This window comes from Halictus rubicundus, chromosome 1, assembly GCF_050948215.1.
Source record: "Halictus rubicundus isolate RS-2024b chromosome 1, iyHalRubi1_principal, whole genome shotgun sequence".
Lineage (NCBI taxonomy): Eukaryota > Metazoa > Arthropoda > Insecta > Hymenoptera > Halictidae > Halictus > Halictus rubicundus.
The window spans coordinates 3,120,217-3,139,529 of NC_135149.1; the positions used below are offsets into that span (position 1 = coordinate 3,120,217).

Genomic DNA, 19,313 nt, shown 5'->3' on the forward strand with positions numbered 1-19,313 from the left:
AGTTAGGTCACAGACGGGAGGATTGCCGGCAACAAGAGGTAAATATGGTACAGATCATTAAAAGCAGTACTAATATTTATCAAATATTCGTGCGCGTTAACGGTCACAAGGTAGAAAGCTTAGTAGATACCGGAAGCGCATGTACGATTATGCATTCGTCAATAGCGGAAAAGTTCTGTATTGATACGAAGATCGTGACCGATACGGTATTCAGGGGATTTGCTAATCGATCAGTAATAATAAATAGAGTCGCGCCGATTACAATAAGAGTCCAGAATGTAACGGCGGACGTAGACTCATTTATTATACCGGATGAGTATACGGCCCATGATGTAATTCTGGGAAGGGATTTCTTACAGCAAGAACACGTGATAATGTTGAAACGGGGGAACCAACTCACGTTTAACGATATCAGAAATTCAAGAAAGCCTCAAATTATTTCTGCAATGGATATTTACGTCGTCGAAATAGATCCCAAATTAAATTTAGGGAACATTGGGAAAACGGAGCGAAAACTTTGCGTCACATTGATCGAAGAATTTCGCGATTGCATATCGTCGTCAATGCGAGATTTAGGGAAAACGAATACGGCTGCAATGGAAATTAAATGTCTTACGGACGAACTGGTAGTATATCACCCGTATCGTCTCGCGGAACCGGAGAAGAAGATCGTTCGCGAAATAATTAAGGATTTATTAGACAATGGAATTATTAGAGAATCTGATTCGCCGTATGCGAGCCCGATCACGCTGGTGAAGAAGAAGACAGGGGATACAAGGATGTGCGTGGATTATCGCAAATTGAATGCGATAACCATAAAGGACAAATATCCCTTACCCCTCATTGACGACCAGATCGACAAGCTAGGAGGCAATAAGTATTTCACAGGTCTTGATTTAGCATCAGGGTATTACCAGGTACCAGTTGCAGAAGATTCCATTGCGAAGACGGCGTTTGTCACACCGGAAGGACACTACGAGTTTTTACGAATGCCTTTTGGCTTAACAAACGCGCCAGCCGTTTTTCAAAGGCTAATGAATAAGGTTCTGGGAAATTTGAAGGACACAGCGGCATTCCCTTACCTGGACGATGTCATCATACCCTCGAAAACGGTAGAAGAAGGCATCGAAAAATTACGGAAAGTTTTGGAGGCCTTTCGAACACATGGCCTGACCCTTAAGTTGGAGAAATGTTCTTTCTTCAAAGAGACGATTGAGTACCTGGGTCGTGAAATAAGCGAACAGGGGGTAAGGCCGGGTCAACGAAAAATAGACGCCGTAAAAAATATGCCACCGCCTGAAACGGTAAAACAGGTACGTCAATTCCTGGGATTAGCAAGTTATTTCAGGAAATTTATCAAGAACTTTGCAACGCTTGTGGAACCTTTAACGCGTCTCACACGCAAGAGTGTACCATGGCAATGGAAGGAGCCGCAGGAAAACGCCTTCCGACGGGTGCAAAAGAAATTAACAGCACGACCGGTGTTATGTATCTTCGATCCAGCTCGACCTACCGAACTTCATACTGATGCGAGTTCTCTGGGTGTCGGAGCAATATTGTTGCAAAAACAAGAAGACGGAAAGTTGGCAGCGGTTGCTTATTTCAGTAAGCAAACAACAGCGGACCAAAGGTGCTATCATTCCTATGAATTGGAAACAATGGCAGTAGTTTTTGCTCTGCGGTATTTCCGGGTATATTTACTGGGAATAGAATTTAAAGTCGTAACGGACTGCAACGCGTTAAGGACAACCTTTTCGAAGAAGGACTTATTGCCACGCATAGGACGATGGTGGTTGGAAGCGCAAGAATACACTTTCGAAATCCTGTATAGACCGGGGACGAAGATGGCACATGTGGATGCACTCAGCCGAAATCCTCAACCAATCGCTCTTGAGGTCGCCTACGTGGACATTACGGAGGCGGAATGGATAACGTCGGCACAGATGCAGGACGAGCAATTGTCACGGATCCGAACAATTCTCGCCAACAACGAAAAGTCACCCGAAACAAAACATTATTTTCAAGAGTATGCGTTAAGAAAGGATAAGCTATACCGACGGTTAACAGGTAATAAAACCGTGTGGGTTGTTCCGAAAAACGCTAGGCTCCAAATATGCAGATTATGCCATGACGACGCTGGACATTTAAGCACAGAGAAGACATTGGAACGGATACAGCGGAACTATTGGTTTGCGAATATGCGACGTTTCGTAATGAAGTACGTAAACGCATGTCTAAGCTGCGCATACTACAAGCATACGTCAGGGAAGAAACAGTGTAAATTAAACACTATAGAAAAGATCCCAATTCCGTTTCACACGTTGCATGTAGATCATGTAGGACCATTCGAGACGAGTAAGAAGGGTAATAAGTATTTACTCGTAATGGTGGATGCGTTCACGAAATTCATGATCGCGGAGCCAGTAAAAAGCCAAAAGACTCGTCACACTGAAAAGGTGTTGTTAAATTTTATGTATTTATTCGGTGTTCCGACGAGGATGATAAGTGATCGTGAAACGAGTTTCATGTCACAAAGGTTTGCTACTCTGTGCAAAACGTATGGCATTAAACACGTAGTTAATGCGGTAGCCACACCAAGGGCAAACGGACAGTGTGAACGGTATAATAAAACTATCGTTGACGCTTTAGCGACAAGCTCAGCAGGTCAAGATCCACGAGACTGGGACATCCAGGTAAAGAAGGTGCAGAGTGCAATGAACACCACGCACAACAAAAGTATTAATACGACGCCGATGAAAGCATTGATCGGGTGCGATACGAGAACAGTAGCCGAAGGAACACTACTCAGTCTCGTACAAGAAGGAATAGATCGATTGGATTTGGCCGCGTTACGAGGAAATACGAGCAAACATATTTACGAAGATCAACGTAAGCAGAAGGAGCGGTATGACCGTACGCGAAAGGAAGCGCGCAGGTATACTGTCGATGAACTGGTATTGGTACGAATAACCAGTGAACCGGCAACGGGGAGCAGCCGAAAGTTGCTACCGAAATATAAAGGACCGTTCAAGGTTCGAGCGGTGCTGCCAAATGACCGCTACGACGTAGAAGATTTACGAGAAGGGGTGAAACGATTACGAACAGTCGTTGCAGCCGATAAGATGAAGCCGTGGATTACGATCCAAGGGGATGACCACGATGCTGAATAAAAGCGATTTTTATATATCCTTTTATTAATGTATACAGGGACTAAAGATAGTCGCCAAGTAAGTAGTTTAAACATTATCTCACATTTTGACTATGTTCACAGAAAGGAAAAGACAAGCCGAAGGTGTAAGCTAAACACGGACGGTAGAGAAGGAGGAGAAGGGACCTTTGCCCGACGACCAGGCAAGATCCAAGGAGCGAGGGCAACGGCCTAAGCACCTGATCGAGGAGGACGACCAAAGGGTGTCATCCACCACGGTTCCGATGGGACCCACACAAGGAAAAGAAGGATGCAACGGCATTCAGGCACAAGGTGTGTCCCAATGCCAAGGATAGATACAACGGTATCTTAGACAAACGAGGAAAAATCACTCAGGGCTGCAACGGTACCCCAGTAAGACTCGACACCGAACCAGACGGACACAAGGTGTGTCTCAGGCAGGGTGGTAATGAGCAAAGGATGCAACGTGCATCATAAACCGAGAAGGGATACGACGGTATCCATAGTTGATCGTAAGCGATACGACGGTATCGTGTTACGACAACAACCTTTATTTTCAGCCAAGTCTACACAACGAAAAGTTTTGTAAACAAAAAAAAAACAACAGAGAATTGTACTGTAAGTCTGAGGACAGACCTATCGTCAGTATGGCCGAATGTTAGAAAAATCGAAGTAAACAAACGGTCGAGGCAGACCATGTATCTTTTGTCAGAGCGTTGCCCCTCGCAACTGAAACAGAGGCATACTGTCGAGCGCGTCCTCACGGCTGCGGATTTTTGGGACGGCGGTCATTCTTATTCTGACTGTCGTCGTGTACGTTTGTTGCGAATAAAGATTCATAGCATATTGTAATACGCCCACATTTATTTAAGTTAACGATATCGCGTTATCTATCTCTTTAAGACTTTCTTACACCAACATTATCAATTAAAAAAATATTAATATTACTTTTGCTCGCAATATATATTTGTGACGTTAGATACCTTACTTAATAACTTGTATACCTGTACATTTCATCAAAAATTCTAATAACATAATTACATTATATATAAAAAAACTATAAGATTTGAATATCGAATTATTATACAATGGTTTTAATAAGGAAAGCAACTGATTCAACAACTAAATAAAAGTTTATAAAAATAATTAATTAACAAATTAAACAAAAAATATATTCTAACATGTATTATTAGAAAGAGATTATTTTATTATATTGTTTAGTTGAAACCCCATTTCAATATCTCAAACGGTTCAAAAGTTATACACAAATGTCCTTAAATTCTGCGATCCGTACCCCTGTGCGCCGGTTAGCCTTCACAGTCCCCGTAGCTTTATTAATCGATACGTATAAACGCACACAAATTAAAATGTGAAATGTAACGCTTTTTCCGGCAAAATTCCCTTCGCCTGTCATAATCGCAATCACCCCTGGCTGGTGGATGAAGAGTGCACAGCACGGTTTACCTTGGCAACACGTACAATTCCCCGGATAAAAAAAAAACAGTGATAAGAGAGGAAAACGGCAATACCGTGCCATGATTTAATTATTTTATACCGCAAACGGAAACCGAATGAATCGACAACGAACACGACGAAGGACAATGCTCGTTCTCGATGAAAGGGAATCGACGCAGCACGGTGGCCGCAATTGCTCCTCAGAGAAATCCCGTGTAATTTCAGTTAATAAACAATAAGTTATACCATAGACACATTTCGTAGCCCCAGTACCATCCTCCAGTGATTGCGGATACCATAGCGATCGGATTTCCAAGGGCGGCCACTAAAAAATCGCCAACCTGCACAGAAAACGGAAATTGTTTTTCGCGTGATTTCGATTATCCAATATCCGACTGCGGATGCTCATGCCAAATAACGTTTCCGCGATTCATTTGACAGAAATTCATTTATCGCGTCAGTCTGCGTGTTGGATCCGTTCTAATATTTAACCTTTTCGTTACGGGTGCCGTCAATATCCGGCACCGACGTGCATCGTGCACACTTTTCGGCGCGGTGCCCCGTTCAGTGGCGTCACTCCGGCGCGGCGGAGCTGACTGCCGTAACGAAAGGGTTAATCCCACTCCGTTGATATCGTACTGCGTTTTTCGTATTAGTATTTAATAGAAACGCACGAATATCCGCAATCTGCTTATCATTAATATTAGAATTGCTGGAAGAATTTCTGTTCATTTGATGAAAAAGCAACTTGTTCGAATCGATGTGTATCGAATGTATTATATATTGTTTCCTAAATGTCCATGGCATTCGAAAACGGCGAAATTTACGAGATTTATGAAAAATTGTAATTAGAACAAGCATTTAAAAGTCAACACTTTACGAATCCCATTTTTCACCGAAAAAACTACCTCATTTCTTATTGATATCCTAGAGAATATATTTAATATTATGTGTCCATTTTTGTTTCAAACGAATAGTATTTGTCTATATTGAGAGTATATCCTGTTTACTAAGATTTAATATTTATAATTTATTGTAAACTAAAGAGAATCTTCAAAGTTTTCTATCATTGGTAAAGGATCCATATAGTTCCGCATTGTATCAAAGTACATTATTTTCAGTGCACTTTTCTCTATAAAATCATCCAAGATTCACATCCCATTCGGTCCCGATACACAAGTTATTATTGTTTAAAGAGCCTCTGTTACCGGAACCGCGTGGAGCATTAGGAGGTGTTCTGCGATTCTTTTACGATAAGACGTCCAAATAACCGCAATTTAAGATTAAAAAAACACATTATTTCCGAGAATTAAAGATTATTTTGTTATTTCAAAACCCGGTAACAGCTACGGACAAAACCTGAAAGTCAAGTATCAATCAAAATATCACCATTTGTTTTAATAATGTACCAAATATCATTCTTTATTCACATGTTATTGCAATTTTTCGGGCATTTCCGATGCTATGACAAGAAATGCCTTTCCGCAGGGACCACCCCCCAATTACGCTTCTACGAGCTTGGAAACTTCTCTCCATTTAAACAAAATGAAATATGGACGACGCGACGGATGCCTGCGGTATACAGTGGTTTACTCGATTTGTGTCCAAACCACGGGTCTAGCGAGGGACATATATCGACCAGGAGATACTTCGATCAACGCCGAACGTAGAAAAGGACAGCGAATCTCTAGGTGGCGGCCGAGGTTTTTTGGCCCTTCGCGGGGTATACCCCGCGGCAGTAAGGATAGTTCTGGGACTTTTATCGGTTAGGCATTTGCGACATATATAGGGTGTTCATACTATTACTAGCCAGCGTTTTTCTTGTAAATAGTTAATATTAAAAAAAATGAAAGAGGAACAATTAGTACTGTTTTTTATACGCAACACAATGGCGTATGTAATATTTTTGTGTTTATACTATGTTGTTAGATATAAAGGTGACCTTCATTTTTTTTAATGGAATGTTGTATATTCTTGTACATCACAGGAAAGCGTGCGTCTAGACGAATTCATCCGTATACTGCACAGTGACCTTCAAGGTCATGCAAGATCAGAAGTGGAAGAAACATTTTGAATATTTCATACCAATGTGTTTACAAATTTTCCTTATTCATACGAATCGGATGATGTTGTCATTTACATTCAGTGTTTATAGCTAATTTCAGTTTAGACTTAGATAATTTCAGTATTACTTCCGAAACCGATTAGTAATATCGCATAGTAATGTATCGTTATTCGGTGGACGAGAAGGCGGATATGGTACGCATTTATTACTAGTGCAATAGAAATAAAAGACGAAGTAAATTCAAATACCTAGAAGAATATCCGCACAGAGTGCAACCAAATGAAAATCAGTTTGTTTTGTGTGCCAAGCGTTTGGAGGAAACAGGGTCTTTCCAAAATAAGTGTCATAATCAGAAATGTCTTCTTTCTGAAGATAAAAAGTTAGAAGTCCTCTTACATTTTGAAGAAAATCCGTCAACTTCGGTACGAAAAGTAACTTCCGCGTGTGGTATTTCAGTTGATTCAACTCATAACATCTTAAAATTACATAATTACGAACCCTTTAAATACCATAAAGTCAGGGCCCGCTCTAGGGGGGGGGGGACAACCCGGGCATTTGCCCGGGGCGCCAAAATTTAGGGGCGCCATTTTAGCTTTGGCTGTAAGTGTGAGAAAAATATTGATGTGTTAAATACCCAATTAATAGAAAATTTCAAACTACCCTTGCCAGACAATTTTGCTAAAAAAAAAAAGGTCAATTTGTTCAGCGCGGTGCTTAGTGCTTAAAAAGGGGCGGTGTTTGAGATTGGCTGAATGTGTCGGCAGCGTTCCCGCGCCGACGCGGATCGGCGCCCCGCAATTGGCTGGATCGCGGAGAGAAGCGAGATCAAGAATCGATTGCTAGCTCGCTCTCTAATTGGCCCGCGCCGACGAGACGGGTTACGATCGATTATCATCGTTTCGCCGGCTTTCTCGCTCGTCCTGTTCGTTTCTAACGCTCTAACTAGCTATCTCGCAATCGATCTTTATCTCTGCTTCTTGTTCACGTGAACGCTTCGCGCCTTTTGACCGGTTTCGCGCCACAAGAGCTATCTCCGCTATATTCCCTTCTGGAATGTTTTGTCAAGATAGTCTTTGATAGGAAACACCCTGGCTAACCCTCCGTTTTACCCTTTTAAACAAAGATTCAGCTGCAAAACCTTAAACTCACTCGAAACGATAAATGCGAGTATGCGTCCGTAGAATAAAACAGACACATTTCCCTCTCATTTTTAGGGTATATAAACCCATTCATTTTCATCCTCTTCGGTTCAGTCGAGATTCAGAAGTGATTCGGTCGCGGTATAGTAATCGTGCAGTCACGTCGCGTTACACGCGTAATAGTCAGTTCTAGTGAGATCGGGAAAGTCCCTTTCGAATCAAACGTAACCATATAGATTCCGTTAGTTCGGTGTATATTCTATTTGGCTTTCAACAATCGCTCTCCGACCCCATATTGCCAGTGCGTCAACACCGTGCAGCATAGGTAACAATTTCTCGAATTGTATACTTACTACATTCATTCGCGACACAAACAACTACATTTGTAATTATCTTAATTCAGAATATATTTGTCTTGTTTGTTAACTCGCGTAATCTACAACTCTTAATTATTGCCTAATATCCTAATCTAATAATTGAACGTTCCCACATGATACAATCTTACCGCTCGGATTGTATCAATTAAATTATATATAAGTTAGGAGGCTTACTAATCTTAAATTCAAATCAACAAAGATTTCAACATTAACTAACAAATAGAAACCATATTCAAGGGGTAATAACCCCCTCGCCGGCCTCTCGCGTTGCTCGCAGCCCTGGCTCGTAACACTGCAAAACGTGACGTAAATTGTGTAAGTAATTAAAAATTTGTTTGTTTAAACAATCGTTTAAGTAATAAAAATGTACTGGTTTAAACATTTGTTTAAATAATAAAAATGTATTTGTTTAAACAATTGATTAAATAATAAATAGTGTTCGAATATTAATGGGAGTCACTATACCATAGTATAGTACGTACTTGCATATTTCAACGTAAGTATTACGACTTGGCAACGTCGCTCGGTCTTTTATCCGAGCTTCGAATACAATTTCGAATAAAAGATACATGTGATTTTCATCTATTCCTCATGCTCGTCACGAATAAAAAATCGAATAAATCGTTTTCCCTACATCGAGCATTCGAATAAATCTCCAGGTTACGCGGAAATCGTACGTCGAAAATCAAAGATACATTTTGTGTTGCGAGTATCTGCCGAAATTCACCGTCGAATAAATGGTGGCGCTGCCTCGAGCTCTCGAATAAAAGTCAAAGATACTTTGCAACTCATCAGCTGCACAGACGAGGCATACGAGTAGACCAATCACCATATGCGGTTTCGTGTCTCACATGTAAACATCTGGTTTTCTTACGCCCTCTACGCTGACGAACGATAAATGTTGGAACTAGATCCACAAAAATGATCAATCTGGTCAAATACAAATGATTGACGAGTTATGTACATATGTGATGTTATGACTATATGTTCAAATTATATTTTTTAATTTGGTGTCATCTTGTTATATATCTACAATTATCTTTACCAATACAATATTAATAAATATAGATACCACGTTTCCAAATTATAGAAATACAATTTTCATAAATCTTGAACGTAAATAACATTTCTCCATACGTACCCAGTTAGCCAAATGCCTACTCGACCAAATCGAGTGGAATGTGTGCTGAATACATTGCGAGCAAAAGACTTATGTATTTGGTACCAAACCCTGCTCAAAGCAGAATTTGGTCCTCATTTGGTATGATTTCGTCGCCAAATTCCTAGTCAAATGCGGATACAGATGGATGTCAAAATCCATGCCAAGTCTCCACGTAAAATTCCATGCGGAATCATGCGGTATTTGGAGCCAAACTTTGGCTTCGTTATAGAAGGCAGGTCCGTCGCACTAAGAACGGACGTAACCTTGTTCTAACAGTAAATATCGGGAAAAATTGAAGTAAATCTTCCTGTGTAGGGTGGGAAAAGGTATTTTATTTAAGTTTCGATGCGTAATAAAGGTAAAATGCTGCGTGAAAGACAATTTGTCATGAAAGACAATGCGCCGTGTTGTGGAAGGCGAAGCGCAGAGAGCGTACGTACGAGAGAGAGAGATAGAGAGAGAGAGAGAGAAAAGAGCGCGAAGAGTGTGCGTGCGAGTGAGAGAGGGAGACAGACCACTGGCCCGCGCGACTGCCGCCGATGAACCGCAGGAAACAAAATCCACGCGGTGTCCGCGCGATTCTATTTTTTATGATTCTTATGAGATCGTTCAGTTGGTGGGCGGATTTGGCGCGTTTAGGATGTGTGTTAGCATGAATGGCTTTTTTACTTCGAGATCGTGTCTGCACTGTGCTGTGTAGTTATAATTGAAGACATTTCACCTCATAAGTCGAAATGGCAAAGTGAGTATATACATTATTCTAGAATTAAAAAAATTTTTTTTCTTCGAAATATGTCGATTCTACAATGAGAACAGAACACATATCACGTCCTAATGTAAGGCCCTTTTTGTTTGTAGGCAGGAGAAACTTCAAGAGTGGTGCTGTCCGTGTCCGCTGATGAGAGGAAGCAACGCGAAAAGAAATAAATACATATTGTTCGGTCCCACACAGACCGAACGTGAGTTATGATAAACACGGTCGGCTGCGATAGCCAAAACACTTTAGGCGAAGCGACGGTCCCAAGATTTGGAGTGTCATCGGACACCACTTGGAGACCTCCGTGAACGAGCCCATTGAAAGGGCAATATACAAACATTTAATTTTCCAGACCATCTTTCCCATATCCCTCACACCTAATCCATTCAGATCATCTAAACACAATTCCACCAAATCGCATCCCCACTCCGACGACCAAATGCACCACCCATTAACCAATAGAAGAAGAGCCCGAATTGACTTTATAGACGACACGACACCGAACCGCAGAAAGCTAAGTACGAGGTTATAGTGGAGCGGCGAGGCGAGCATAGCGGAGAACAGAGCTGTGCGGTGAGCAAAGCGATGCGGTGCGTGTTTATAGTGACGCGGTTAGTAACGAGGAACAAACCATCTACTTTTTCTTTAGTATGCATCGAAATGCCGTCACGAAGACTTCGAAACCTCATGTTGGCCGACAATATTCTTACTAAATATTATATATTAACTTCAAATTGTGTAAGACGCAGAATTAGGAAGTGGTCAGTCCATCCTATTAATAAAGATAAAGAAGGAAGTGGGGAATTTAATCGTTTATATTTTTTAAGTTGAGGCAGCATCCCGATAAATTTAAACAGTATTTTAGAATGTCGATCGTAGCATTTGATCGGATTTTAGAATTGCTACGTCCAAAAATTAATGTCCAATGGAGTAATTTTATTCAGAATCCAATCAGTATTGATGAACGCTTAGTTATTACCATAAGGTAAGTAAAGCTAATTCCGTATTATATAAAAGGAATCATATTTTTTTATATTTCAATAATTTTTATTCATTAAAATTTGAATACATTTGTAATATAACTAATTAATGATACGGATGAAGATTAATTGAAATTCCATTTCTTTTTTGAAGAATTTACTTTTTACTATAAGATACCTCGAAGAGAACACAAATCGATCGCGTCGAGAAACTCGTTGTACTGTTATGCGAGACTACCGGACTTATCTATTCTCTATAGATAAGTCAGACAAATAGATGAGTCAGAACTCACGGGCTTTCTCATCTACTAGACTAACAAGGGAACATATTCAAGTGCGAATTTCCGATTTTGATGAAACTTATGTGACATATAGTTCTTTGAAAAATATTTGACACGTATTTTTTTTTATCGGCAACCATCCACTTTGAAGGGGTGAAAACAGCCCTCAAAGTTGGGGGTCAAAACCATATTTTTTGAAATACCTCGGAAACCAGAGGTCGAAAAAATTTGAATTTTTTTTTTAAATTGTGTGTTTTTCAATGAGAAATGTAGTCGCGCAAGAAAAATTTAACAAAAGTCTTTTGTTTAAACAATATATTGAAAATTTGATTTTTTTTTGCAGTTTCTCTTATTTATTGTTAGTTCATTTTAATGTAAACTTGGGTGTGTGATCTTTGATCAAAATTAGGGTTTACATGTTTCAGGATTTTTTTTTTTTTTGCCATTTAACAATAATTATGCATTATGGAAGATAGTCTTGCATCTGCCGTGCGTAGGAAGGAATTGTGGCTTGTTTTATCGAAATATAAGTATTTACTATAAACGTGTATAGTATTTTAAACAATACCACTGGGTTATGTGTCGTTTATTGTTTTATTAGTAGCTAAAGAAGGTGGCGCAGGTAGCAGCGTGACGCGGTGCTAATTACCGCGGCGGAGTAAGGGTACCGACTTTTATAGCCAATTCGCCTGTGAATTTCTGCAATCGTTGGGCCTTCGGTCAAAATATCCCTGCAGCCTTTTTAAACTGTGAATCCTCGAACCTGGAGTTTCCCTCGTCATTTATGGTAGCTCTAAAAAGAGCTGATTTTGAAAGAAGTGCTGTCCACAAAGATTATTCTACATAATTCTGGCAATATTGATGTCCTGTGATTGTTGGGCCTTCGGTCAAAATATCCCTGCAGCCTTTTTAAACTATGAATCCTCGAACCTGGAGTTTCCCTCGTCATTTATGGTAGCTCTGAAAAGAGCTGGTGCCAATGCCGCACATCAGTTTTACCTCGGTTATATACAGCATTTAAGAAGGACCCAAATATTTTCAAACAATTCCATTGGTTGTTAGAGTGAGAGAGGGGGAAACGTAAAACAGTCTTCAGAATGTATAAATATGGGCACTTTGCTGTATGTGCTATTAGTCTTTCTGCATTACGGTTTGTAAAGCAACGTACATATCAAGAAGTTAAGGCTACTTCTTTCGGATTTTTAAAACGGTGCCACATATATCAAATAATTTCTGGCAATAATAAAGTTCGAACATTATATTAATTTTGCTTTTGCTTATTGTTTATTTGTATTGTTAGATTCGTTTTTACAAACATGAAGGTCAATCCGGTGAACGTTATAAATATTTTGATGGCAACATATAGCAGTAACAATAACGAGGGAACACCCACGAATGGAAAGGAAATTGAACTGGCAAACATAATTATAGACCTGATTAATAGCTACAGAGAAGCAGGGTACATGAATTTCGAAACGCAACAGGAATTAATATTCGATGACCTAACAGACGAACCGACTTCATTTAATGTTCCCGAAGATGAAGAAGATTTGGAATCAGCGTCAACATCTAAACCGTCGTCTTCAAGTTCTCCAGACGAGAGTCCAGAAGAAATAGAATTTGGAGGCATTGATTTAGATTATAAGAAGAAAGCTGTAGATTTTTGGAAGAGTGGAAGAAAAAGACCACTAAACTTCGAAACTGTGAAGAACAAATACAAGAAATTGAAGAGAAAATCAGATTTATACAGATGGGAAGAGCAAATTAATACAGGCGGATCTCGTTACGATAAACTTACAGCAATTGCACATGCTACACTTGAAAAATTTATTGTAGCGAGAAATAATAAAATTTTGGTACACGACGTAGATTTGAGACGGTGGGCAATGCACGAAAATTTATCAATAAATTTAGAAGGATTCCAGGCATCGTCCTTTTGGTTGTGGAAGTTTAAAGAAAACTATAATATAGTATCGAGAAAAACGACGAAACTCGTTACCCGCCATCATACTAACCATTTAACAGATTTGACCGCAGCAGCAGAAGATTTTGTGAATCATGTGAAAGGGTATTTTGAAAATTATGGCGCAAGCAATATTTTCAACAGTGATCAAAGTGGGTTCCAGTTGGAATTGCACTCTGGTCGAACACTTTCACACAAAGGTGAAAAAGAAACGGGTGCTCTTGTCCAATCGATATCTTCAACAACGCACAGCTACACTATCCAGCCCACAATTTCAGCTGACGGACAGTTGCTATCGCCATTATATATTGTTTTGAAAGAAGTCAAAGGGCAGTTAGGACCTCGTGTACGAAGAAGTGTGTTCACGGCACCTAATGTACATATTGAAGCTTCCACATCGGGAAAACTAACGAAGGAGTTATTTAGAACGTGGTTGATTGAAGTATTTCTCCCATCTGCTCCAGAAAATTCTGTTTTACTTCTTGACTCGTGGAATGGATACAACGACGAGATCATACGTAACGCCCTGCCAGAAGACAAACAATTAGAGGTATTGACGATACCAAAAAATACGACGCCATTAATCCAACCACTTGACGTGTATGGATTCCGCATTTGGAAGAATTTTGCAAGAAAACTTTCCGATCTTGCAATATTGTTAAATATTGATTTTAATCTACACGCAAGAAATAATATTATTAAATTACAGTCATTAATCCACAACCAATTATCAGCTGCGCGTTATAAACGGCTGTTTCAATATGCTTGGTTCCGCAGTGGATATATAGAAGAACGGCCAGGAGAATTTGAAAATCCCGTAGAGTTCTGCTTTACAAAATTAGATGGTTTAACGTGTTTCCATTGTTCAAATGTAGTCGTACTGAAATGTTCTTGGTGCAAAGAACATTTATGTTTTTCTCATTTTATCATCGAGTATCATTATTGCCAGAATTATGTAGAATAATCTTTGTGGACACCACTTCTTTCAAAATCAGCTCTTTTCAGAGCTACCATAAATGACGAGGGAAACTCCAGGTTCGAGGATTCATAGTTTAAAAAGGCTGCAGGGATATTTTGACCGAAGGCCCAACAATCACAGGACATCAATATTGCCAGAATTATGTAGAATAATCTTTGTGGACAGCACTTCTTTCAAAATCAGCTCTTTTTAGAGCTACTATAAATGACGAGGGAAACTCCAGGTTCGAGGATTCACAGTTTAAAAAGGCTGCAGGGATATTTTGACCGAAGGCCCAACGATTGCAGAAATTCACAGGCGAATTGGCTATAAAAGTCGGTACCCTTACTCCGCCGCGGTAATTAGCACCGCGTCACGCTGCTACCTGCGCCACCTTCTTTAGCTACTAATAAAACAATAAACGACACATAACCCAGTGGTATTGTTTAAAATACTATACACGTTTATAGTAAATACTTATATTTCGATAAAACAAGCCACAATTCCTTCCTACGCACGGCAGATGCAAGACTATCTTCCATAATGCATAATTATTGTTAAATGGCAAAAAAAAAAAAAATCCTGAAACATGTAAACCCTAATTTTGATCAAAGATCACACACCCAAGTTTACATTAAAATGAACTAACAATAAATAAGAGAAACTGCAAAAAAAAATCAAATTTTCAATATATTGTTTAAACAAAAGACTTTTGTTAAATTTTTCTTGCGCGACTACATTTCTCATTGAAAAACACACAATTTAAAAAAAAATTCAAATTTTTTCGACCTCTGGTTTCCGAGATATTTCAAAAAATATGGTTTTGACCCCCAACTTTGAGGGCTGTTTTCACCCCTTCAAAGTGGATGGTTGCCGATAAAAAAAAATACGTGTCAAATATTTTTCAAAGAACTATATGTCACATAAGTTTCATCAAAATCGGAAATTCGCACTTGAATATGTTCCCTTGTAAGGCAAAATTACTCACCGGTACAGAGATTTCATGTTAAAGTCCAACCCTGCGAAAACTCCGACCTCCACGTCATTCCCTATCTCTAAGGGCTAGTGTCATCCATCCCCACCAAACTTCCATAGTTGTACTCTTATATAAGGCCCTGCGAAAGGGCGCGGACACAGAGAGACAGACAGAGAAGAAGCTACAAGTAGCCCGTCAGTCGACTCGTTTGTTATAAAGTTATTCGTCGTGTACAAAATCGCTTGTATTCTTGCTTGGCGACCTATTCCCAAATAAACCTAAGTTGTGCTGGAAGAGTTTGGAGTTTATTCGAGGATACTCTTCATCTACCCCTTCCTGCGGCATAACAGTACGCGTCATACCTCGCCAACTGACTTGTGAATGTTAAGTTAAAATATATTGAAGTGTTGTTCCAAAAAACGTCGAGTTTCATTTCAACTAGACGTAGCTATCCCGTAACTCCGTCAAGGCCCGAATATCGCCCGCGAGCAGGCGAAACGGGATTTACGACCCCGCGAAGTCCGACAGGCGGACTGACGACAATTTCGGACACCTCACATACAGGGTGGCCCACATAACTCTGAACAGCTCAATATCTCGAAAAAACTATGCCATCGATTTTAAAGTTCTTAGTCTTAAATTGCATGGAACTGAAGGGCCTTTCTGACTACATAAACGTGAAGTGGCCTCCCTTCCCTTTTAACGGGGGAGGGGGGGTACCTTTGTAATTTTAAATGGAACCCCCTATAAAATGTTACATATTTAGATTCTACCGGAAAAAACAAGTCAATTTTGTCTGAAACATTTTTTTCAGACATTTTCATCATAAACATGTTTAAGAAAATTGGATAATTGGATGTCCAATCATTTGAAGAAAGTGCACATTTCGAATTGAAGTTTCAGAGATACCAGTTTTATAAAAATTCAGTAGTTAGATATTACTGAAACAATTTTTCTCAATTTTTTCGGAATTTTTTATAAATTGCATCGTCGTTAAAAAAAAATCAATTGTTTCGATGCCTTCTGACCGTTTTGTAGGTGTATTATGTAATATTGAACATTTTTATATCGAGGAAAACAGTGTAGAAACTTAAAACTGCAATATAAAATATTTTATTTGCGTTACATTTCAATATATGACTCTGACTCTCAACAGTTTCGGTTGGCGCAGGCCGTAACGTCTCCGGCTGAGAATCTTTGCGTCCGGGGTCGAATCCCGCATCGAATGAAAGTTCAAATTTTTAGATTTTTCAATATACCTTCATAAAATTGTGACGAGTGAATTGTGAGGGGCTTTTCCTGAAGAAAATGAGTCCAAACTCGAGTGTAGTCGAACAATTTTTATTGATTCTTAATGTTGATAGAGAAACGAGTATTATTGGCAATTTAAGCTTTTATATTTTTAATGCGAATAGTATTTTTAATACGAATAAGTTGCAGAGCTTATCCCGATGAAAATGAGTCCAAACACGACATCATTTGGATTATCTTCAACAAGATTGTAATTTTTATCGTAATATTACGTATCAATAAAATTGTTCGATTACACTCGAGTTCGGATTCATTTTCATCAGGAAAAGCCCCTCAATTCACTCGCCGCAATTTTATGGAGGTATATTGAAAAATCTCAAAGTTTAAACTTTCATTCGTGCGCGATTCTCCATCTGCTTACATTGTATGCCGTTTGTCAATCGCTGGGTCTTTGAAGATCGGCGTTCGTCGGACCTCGTCGTCGTTTATTCGAGCTGGCAAAAGTTATTCGAAGATTTATTCGAAGCCTTTGAATAAAAGATACAGATAAAAGATGAAAATTTATTCCAAGTTCGAATAAATCCGCTTCGAATAAAAAAATTGTCTGTATTCGTCCGATAAATTCTCGTCGAATAAAATTATTTATTCGACAAAGATACTTTTTTTATTCGAACCTTCGAGTAACGAATAAAAATAAAATATCTTTTATTCGAATCATTATTTAACTAATTTGTTATCTAAATAGTGCCCAACTCTGTCTGGAATGCGCTATGCATTCGATTCCCGGTTGCACATTTTGCTATAACTTTTGAACTAAAAAAGATGCCAAAGTGAAATTTCAACTGAAAAAATTAAAAAGAATCAGGTTTAATGGTATATACTGAAATATATTTTGTATTTTTAAATAATTCTTTTTGTTTTGTAAATTTAATTATCCTTAAAAAATGTTCAAAACTACTTATTATAAATATTGTTGTTCAATCTTTCTTCAATCCCAAATAATTAAATTTATTAACAGCGCCATTGTAGAATATTGGTTCCACAATATTAGTTCTGTATGATACGGTAGCATGTGACACGGAATGGTACGGGGGCTCTAGAGCCCCCCGAGCGTGAGACAGAAAAATACATGATTGGTGATTGGTCTACTCCTATATCTCGTCTGTGTCAGCTGTATCTTCGAATAAATTCTCTCAAATAAATTCTCGCCGCTAGAGGCGTCGAATACGCATAGCCGTTACTTCGCGATTCGGATGACCCACGGACGACAAATGAAAATCGTGAAAAGTATCTGACGGATAAACTGTGGTGAATATGTATCCGAGAGAAATGAGTTCGAATAAAAGATAGCTTTCAGTTGTTTGTATTCGAAATTTTAAAATAAATTTTTGCCCAACTCTGATTTACAGTCTTTACTCGATATATGTCCCAAAAATCTAGCCCATGAAAGTCCCAGAACTATCCTCACTATCGCGGGATATACAGTGTTTACTCGGTATATGTCCCAAATACCTAGCCGATAAAAGTCCCAGAACTATTCCCACTGCCGCGGGGTATACCCCGTGAGGGGCCAAGAGCTTCGCTGTCTTTTTCTATGTTCGGCAGTGTATCAATGAATAGTATCTTCCAGCCGACATATATCCCTGAGTAGACCCGTGTCGTGGACATATATCGAGTAAATACTGTATCTTCCATTAATAATTTTCATCTTCTCTACGTGTACAGTCTTCCGGCGTTTCTACTGTTTCAAATTGCACCTACTCATTTTTCTCGTAAACGCATAAAATCCAGCACGCAGTCCTGATTTCCGAGACTACGATTGTTGAGATTACACGCGCTATCGTCTAATTTCGATTGAATTTTGAGATATTCAAGTCAGATTACTCACGACCAGGTTGAGCAGGATGACGTTTACCGGTGTCCACAGGTTGCGGGCGTCCTTGACAATTATGACGGCGACCGTCAAGTTCATTATAAGCCCGAAGAATTCGATGAGGGCGAGGGCGAACGCAACCCCGACGTAAACAGCTGGAGGAACATAATTATCGTTGATGTATTCTGGGACTAAGGTACTGTGATTCAACGTCATTGTTCTCTTCGTTGTCAACAAAAAAGATTTACACTTCCGGTACCGTGTAACGGAAACCGCAACGTGCAACCGACACTCCGGACAACTGAGAGACCTTCCCTCTTTGTCTTTTACGTTCTTCTACTTTTCACTGCCGCGTACTCTCGCCCTCTCTAACGTCGACGCGAACAGTGGACCGCACGCATCAATCAAAACTATTGGCGATATCACGAAGTCTACCTACCCTTATATAAAGCCCGACCGATACTACCCCCTCTCCTCCGACTGCACGCAGTCTTTAGCACCCAACACGGCCGGCTACAACCAACCCCCTTCGACGCGAAAAACCAGCATGCGCAAAATTACATTCTCTCCCTCTCTCTCTGTTCTGTCGTCGACCCGATATCCCTATCTCAATTGCCCGAGGAAGATTCGACGAGGAGGCATGAATGAAGAGATACTACCGCGAAAGAGTCTAACGCAACCCTCCAATAACCAATTAACTTCATTCCCGATGAGTGTTATTTTGTGACGGAAAGAATTTTGGAGAACAATTGTAGTCTTTATTCCATATTTGTCCGAAGTATCTTGCCGATAATAGTCTCACAAGTATCCCCACTGTTGGAAATGTTCTTTAATGGTACGTTATTCAACAAACTACACTTTATACCGTATATACTTTATTAGTATTATAAAGGCGTTTTTTAAAATA

The 19,313-nt window shown here is 39.5% G+C and overlaps 1 protein-coding gene across 1 annotated transcript in view; it reads right to left on the reverse strand.

The window, feature by feature from the left end:
* The window catches only part of LOC143353168 (parapinopsin-like), a 53,902-nt gene extending 35,280 nt beyond the window's left edge, over positions 1-18,622 (reverse strand). Inside the window, exons 1-2 of the mRNA XM_076786281.1 lie at positions 18,422-18,622; positions 4,871-4,965 (exon numbers count right to left, since the gene is read on the reverse strand). Of these exons, the coding sequence (XP_076642396.1) occupies positions 4,871-4,965; positions 18,422-18,622 (296 nt within the window). The remainder of the gene's footprint in view (positions 1-4,870; positions 4,966-18,421) is intronic.
* Positions 18,623-19,313: the final 691 nt, after the last annotated feature.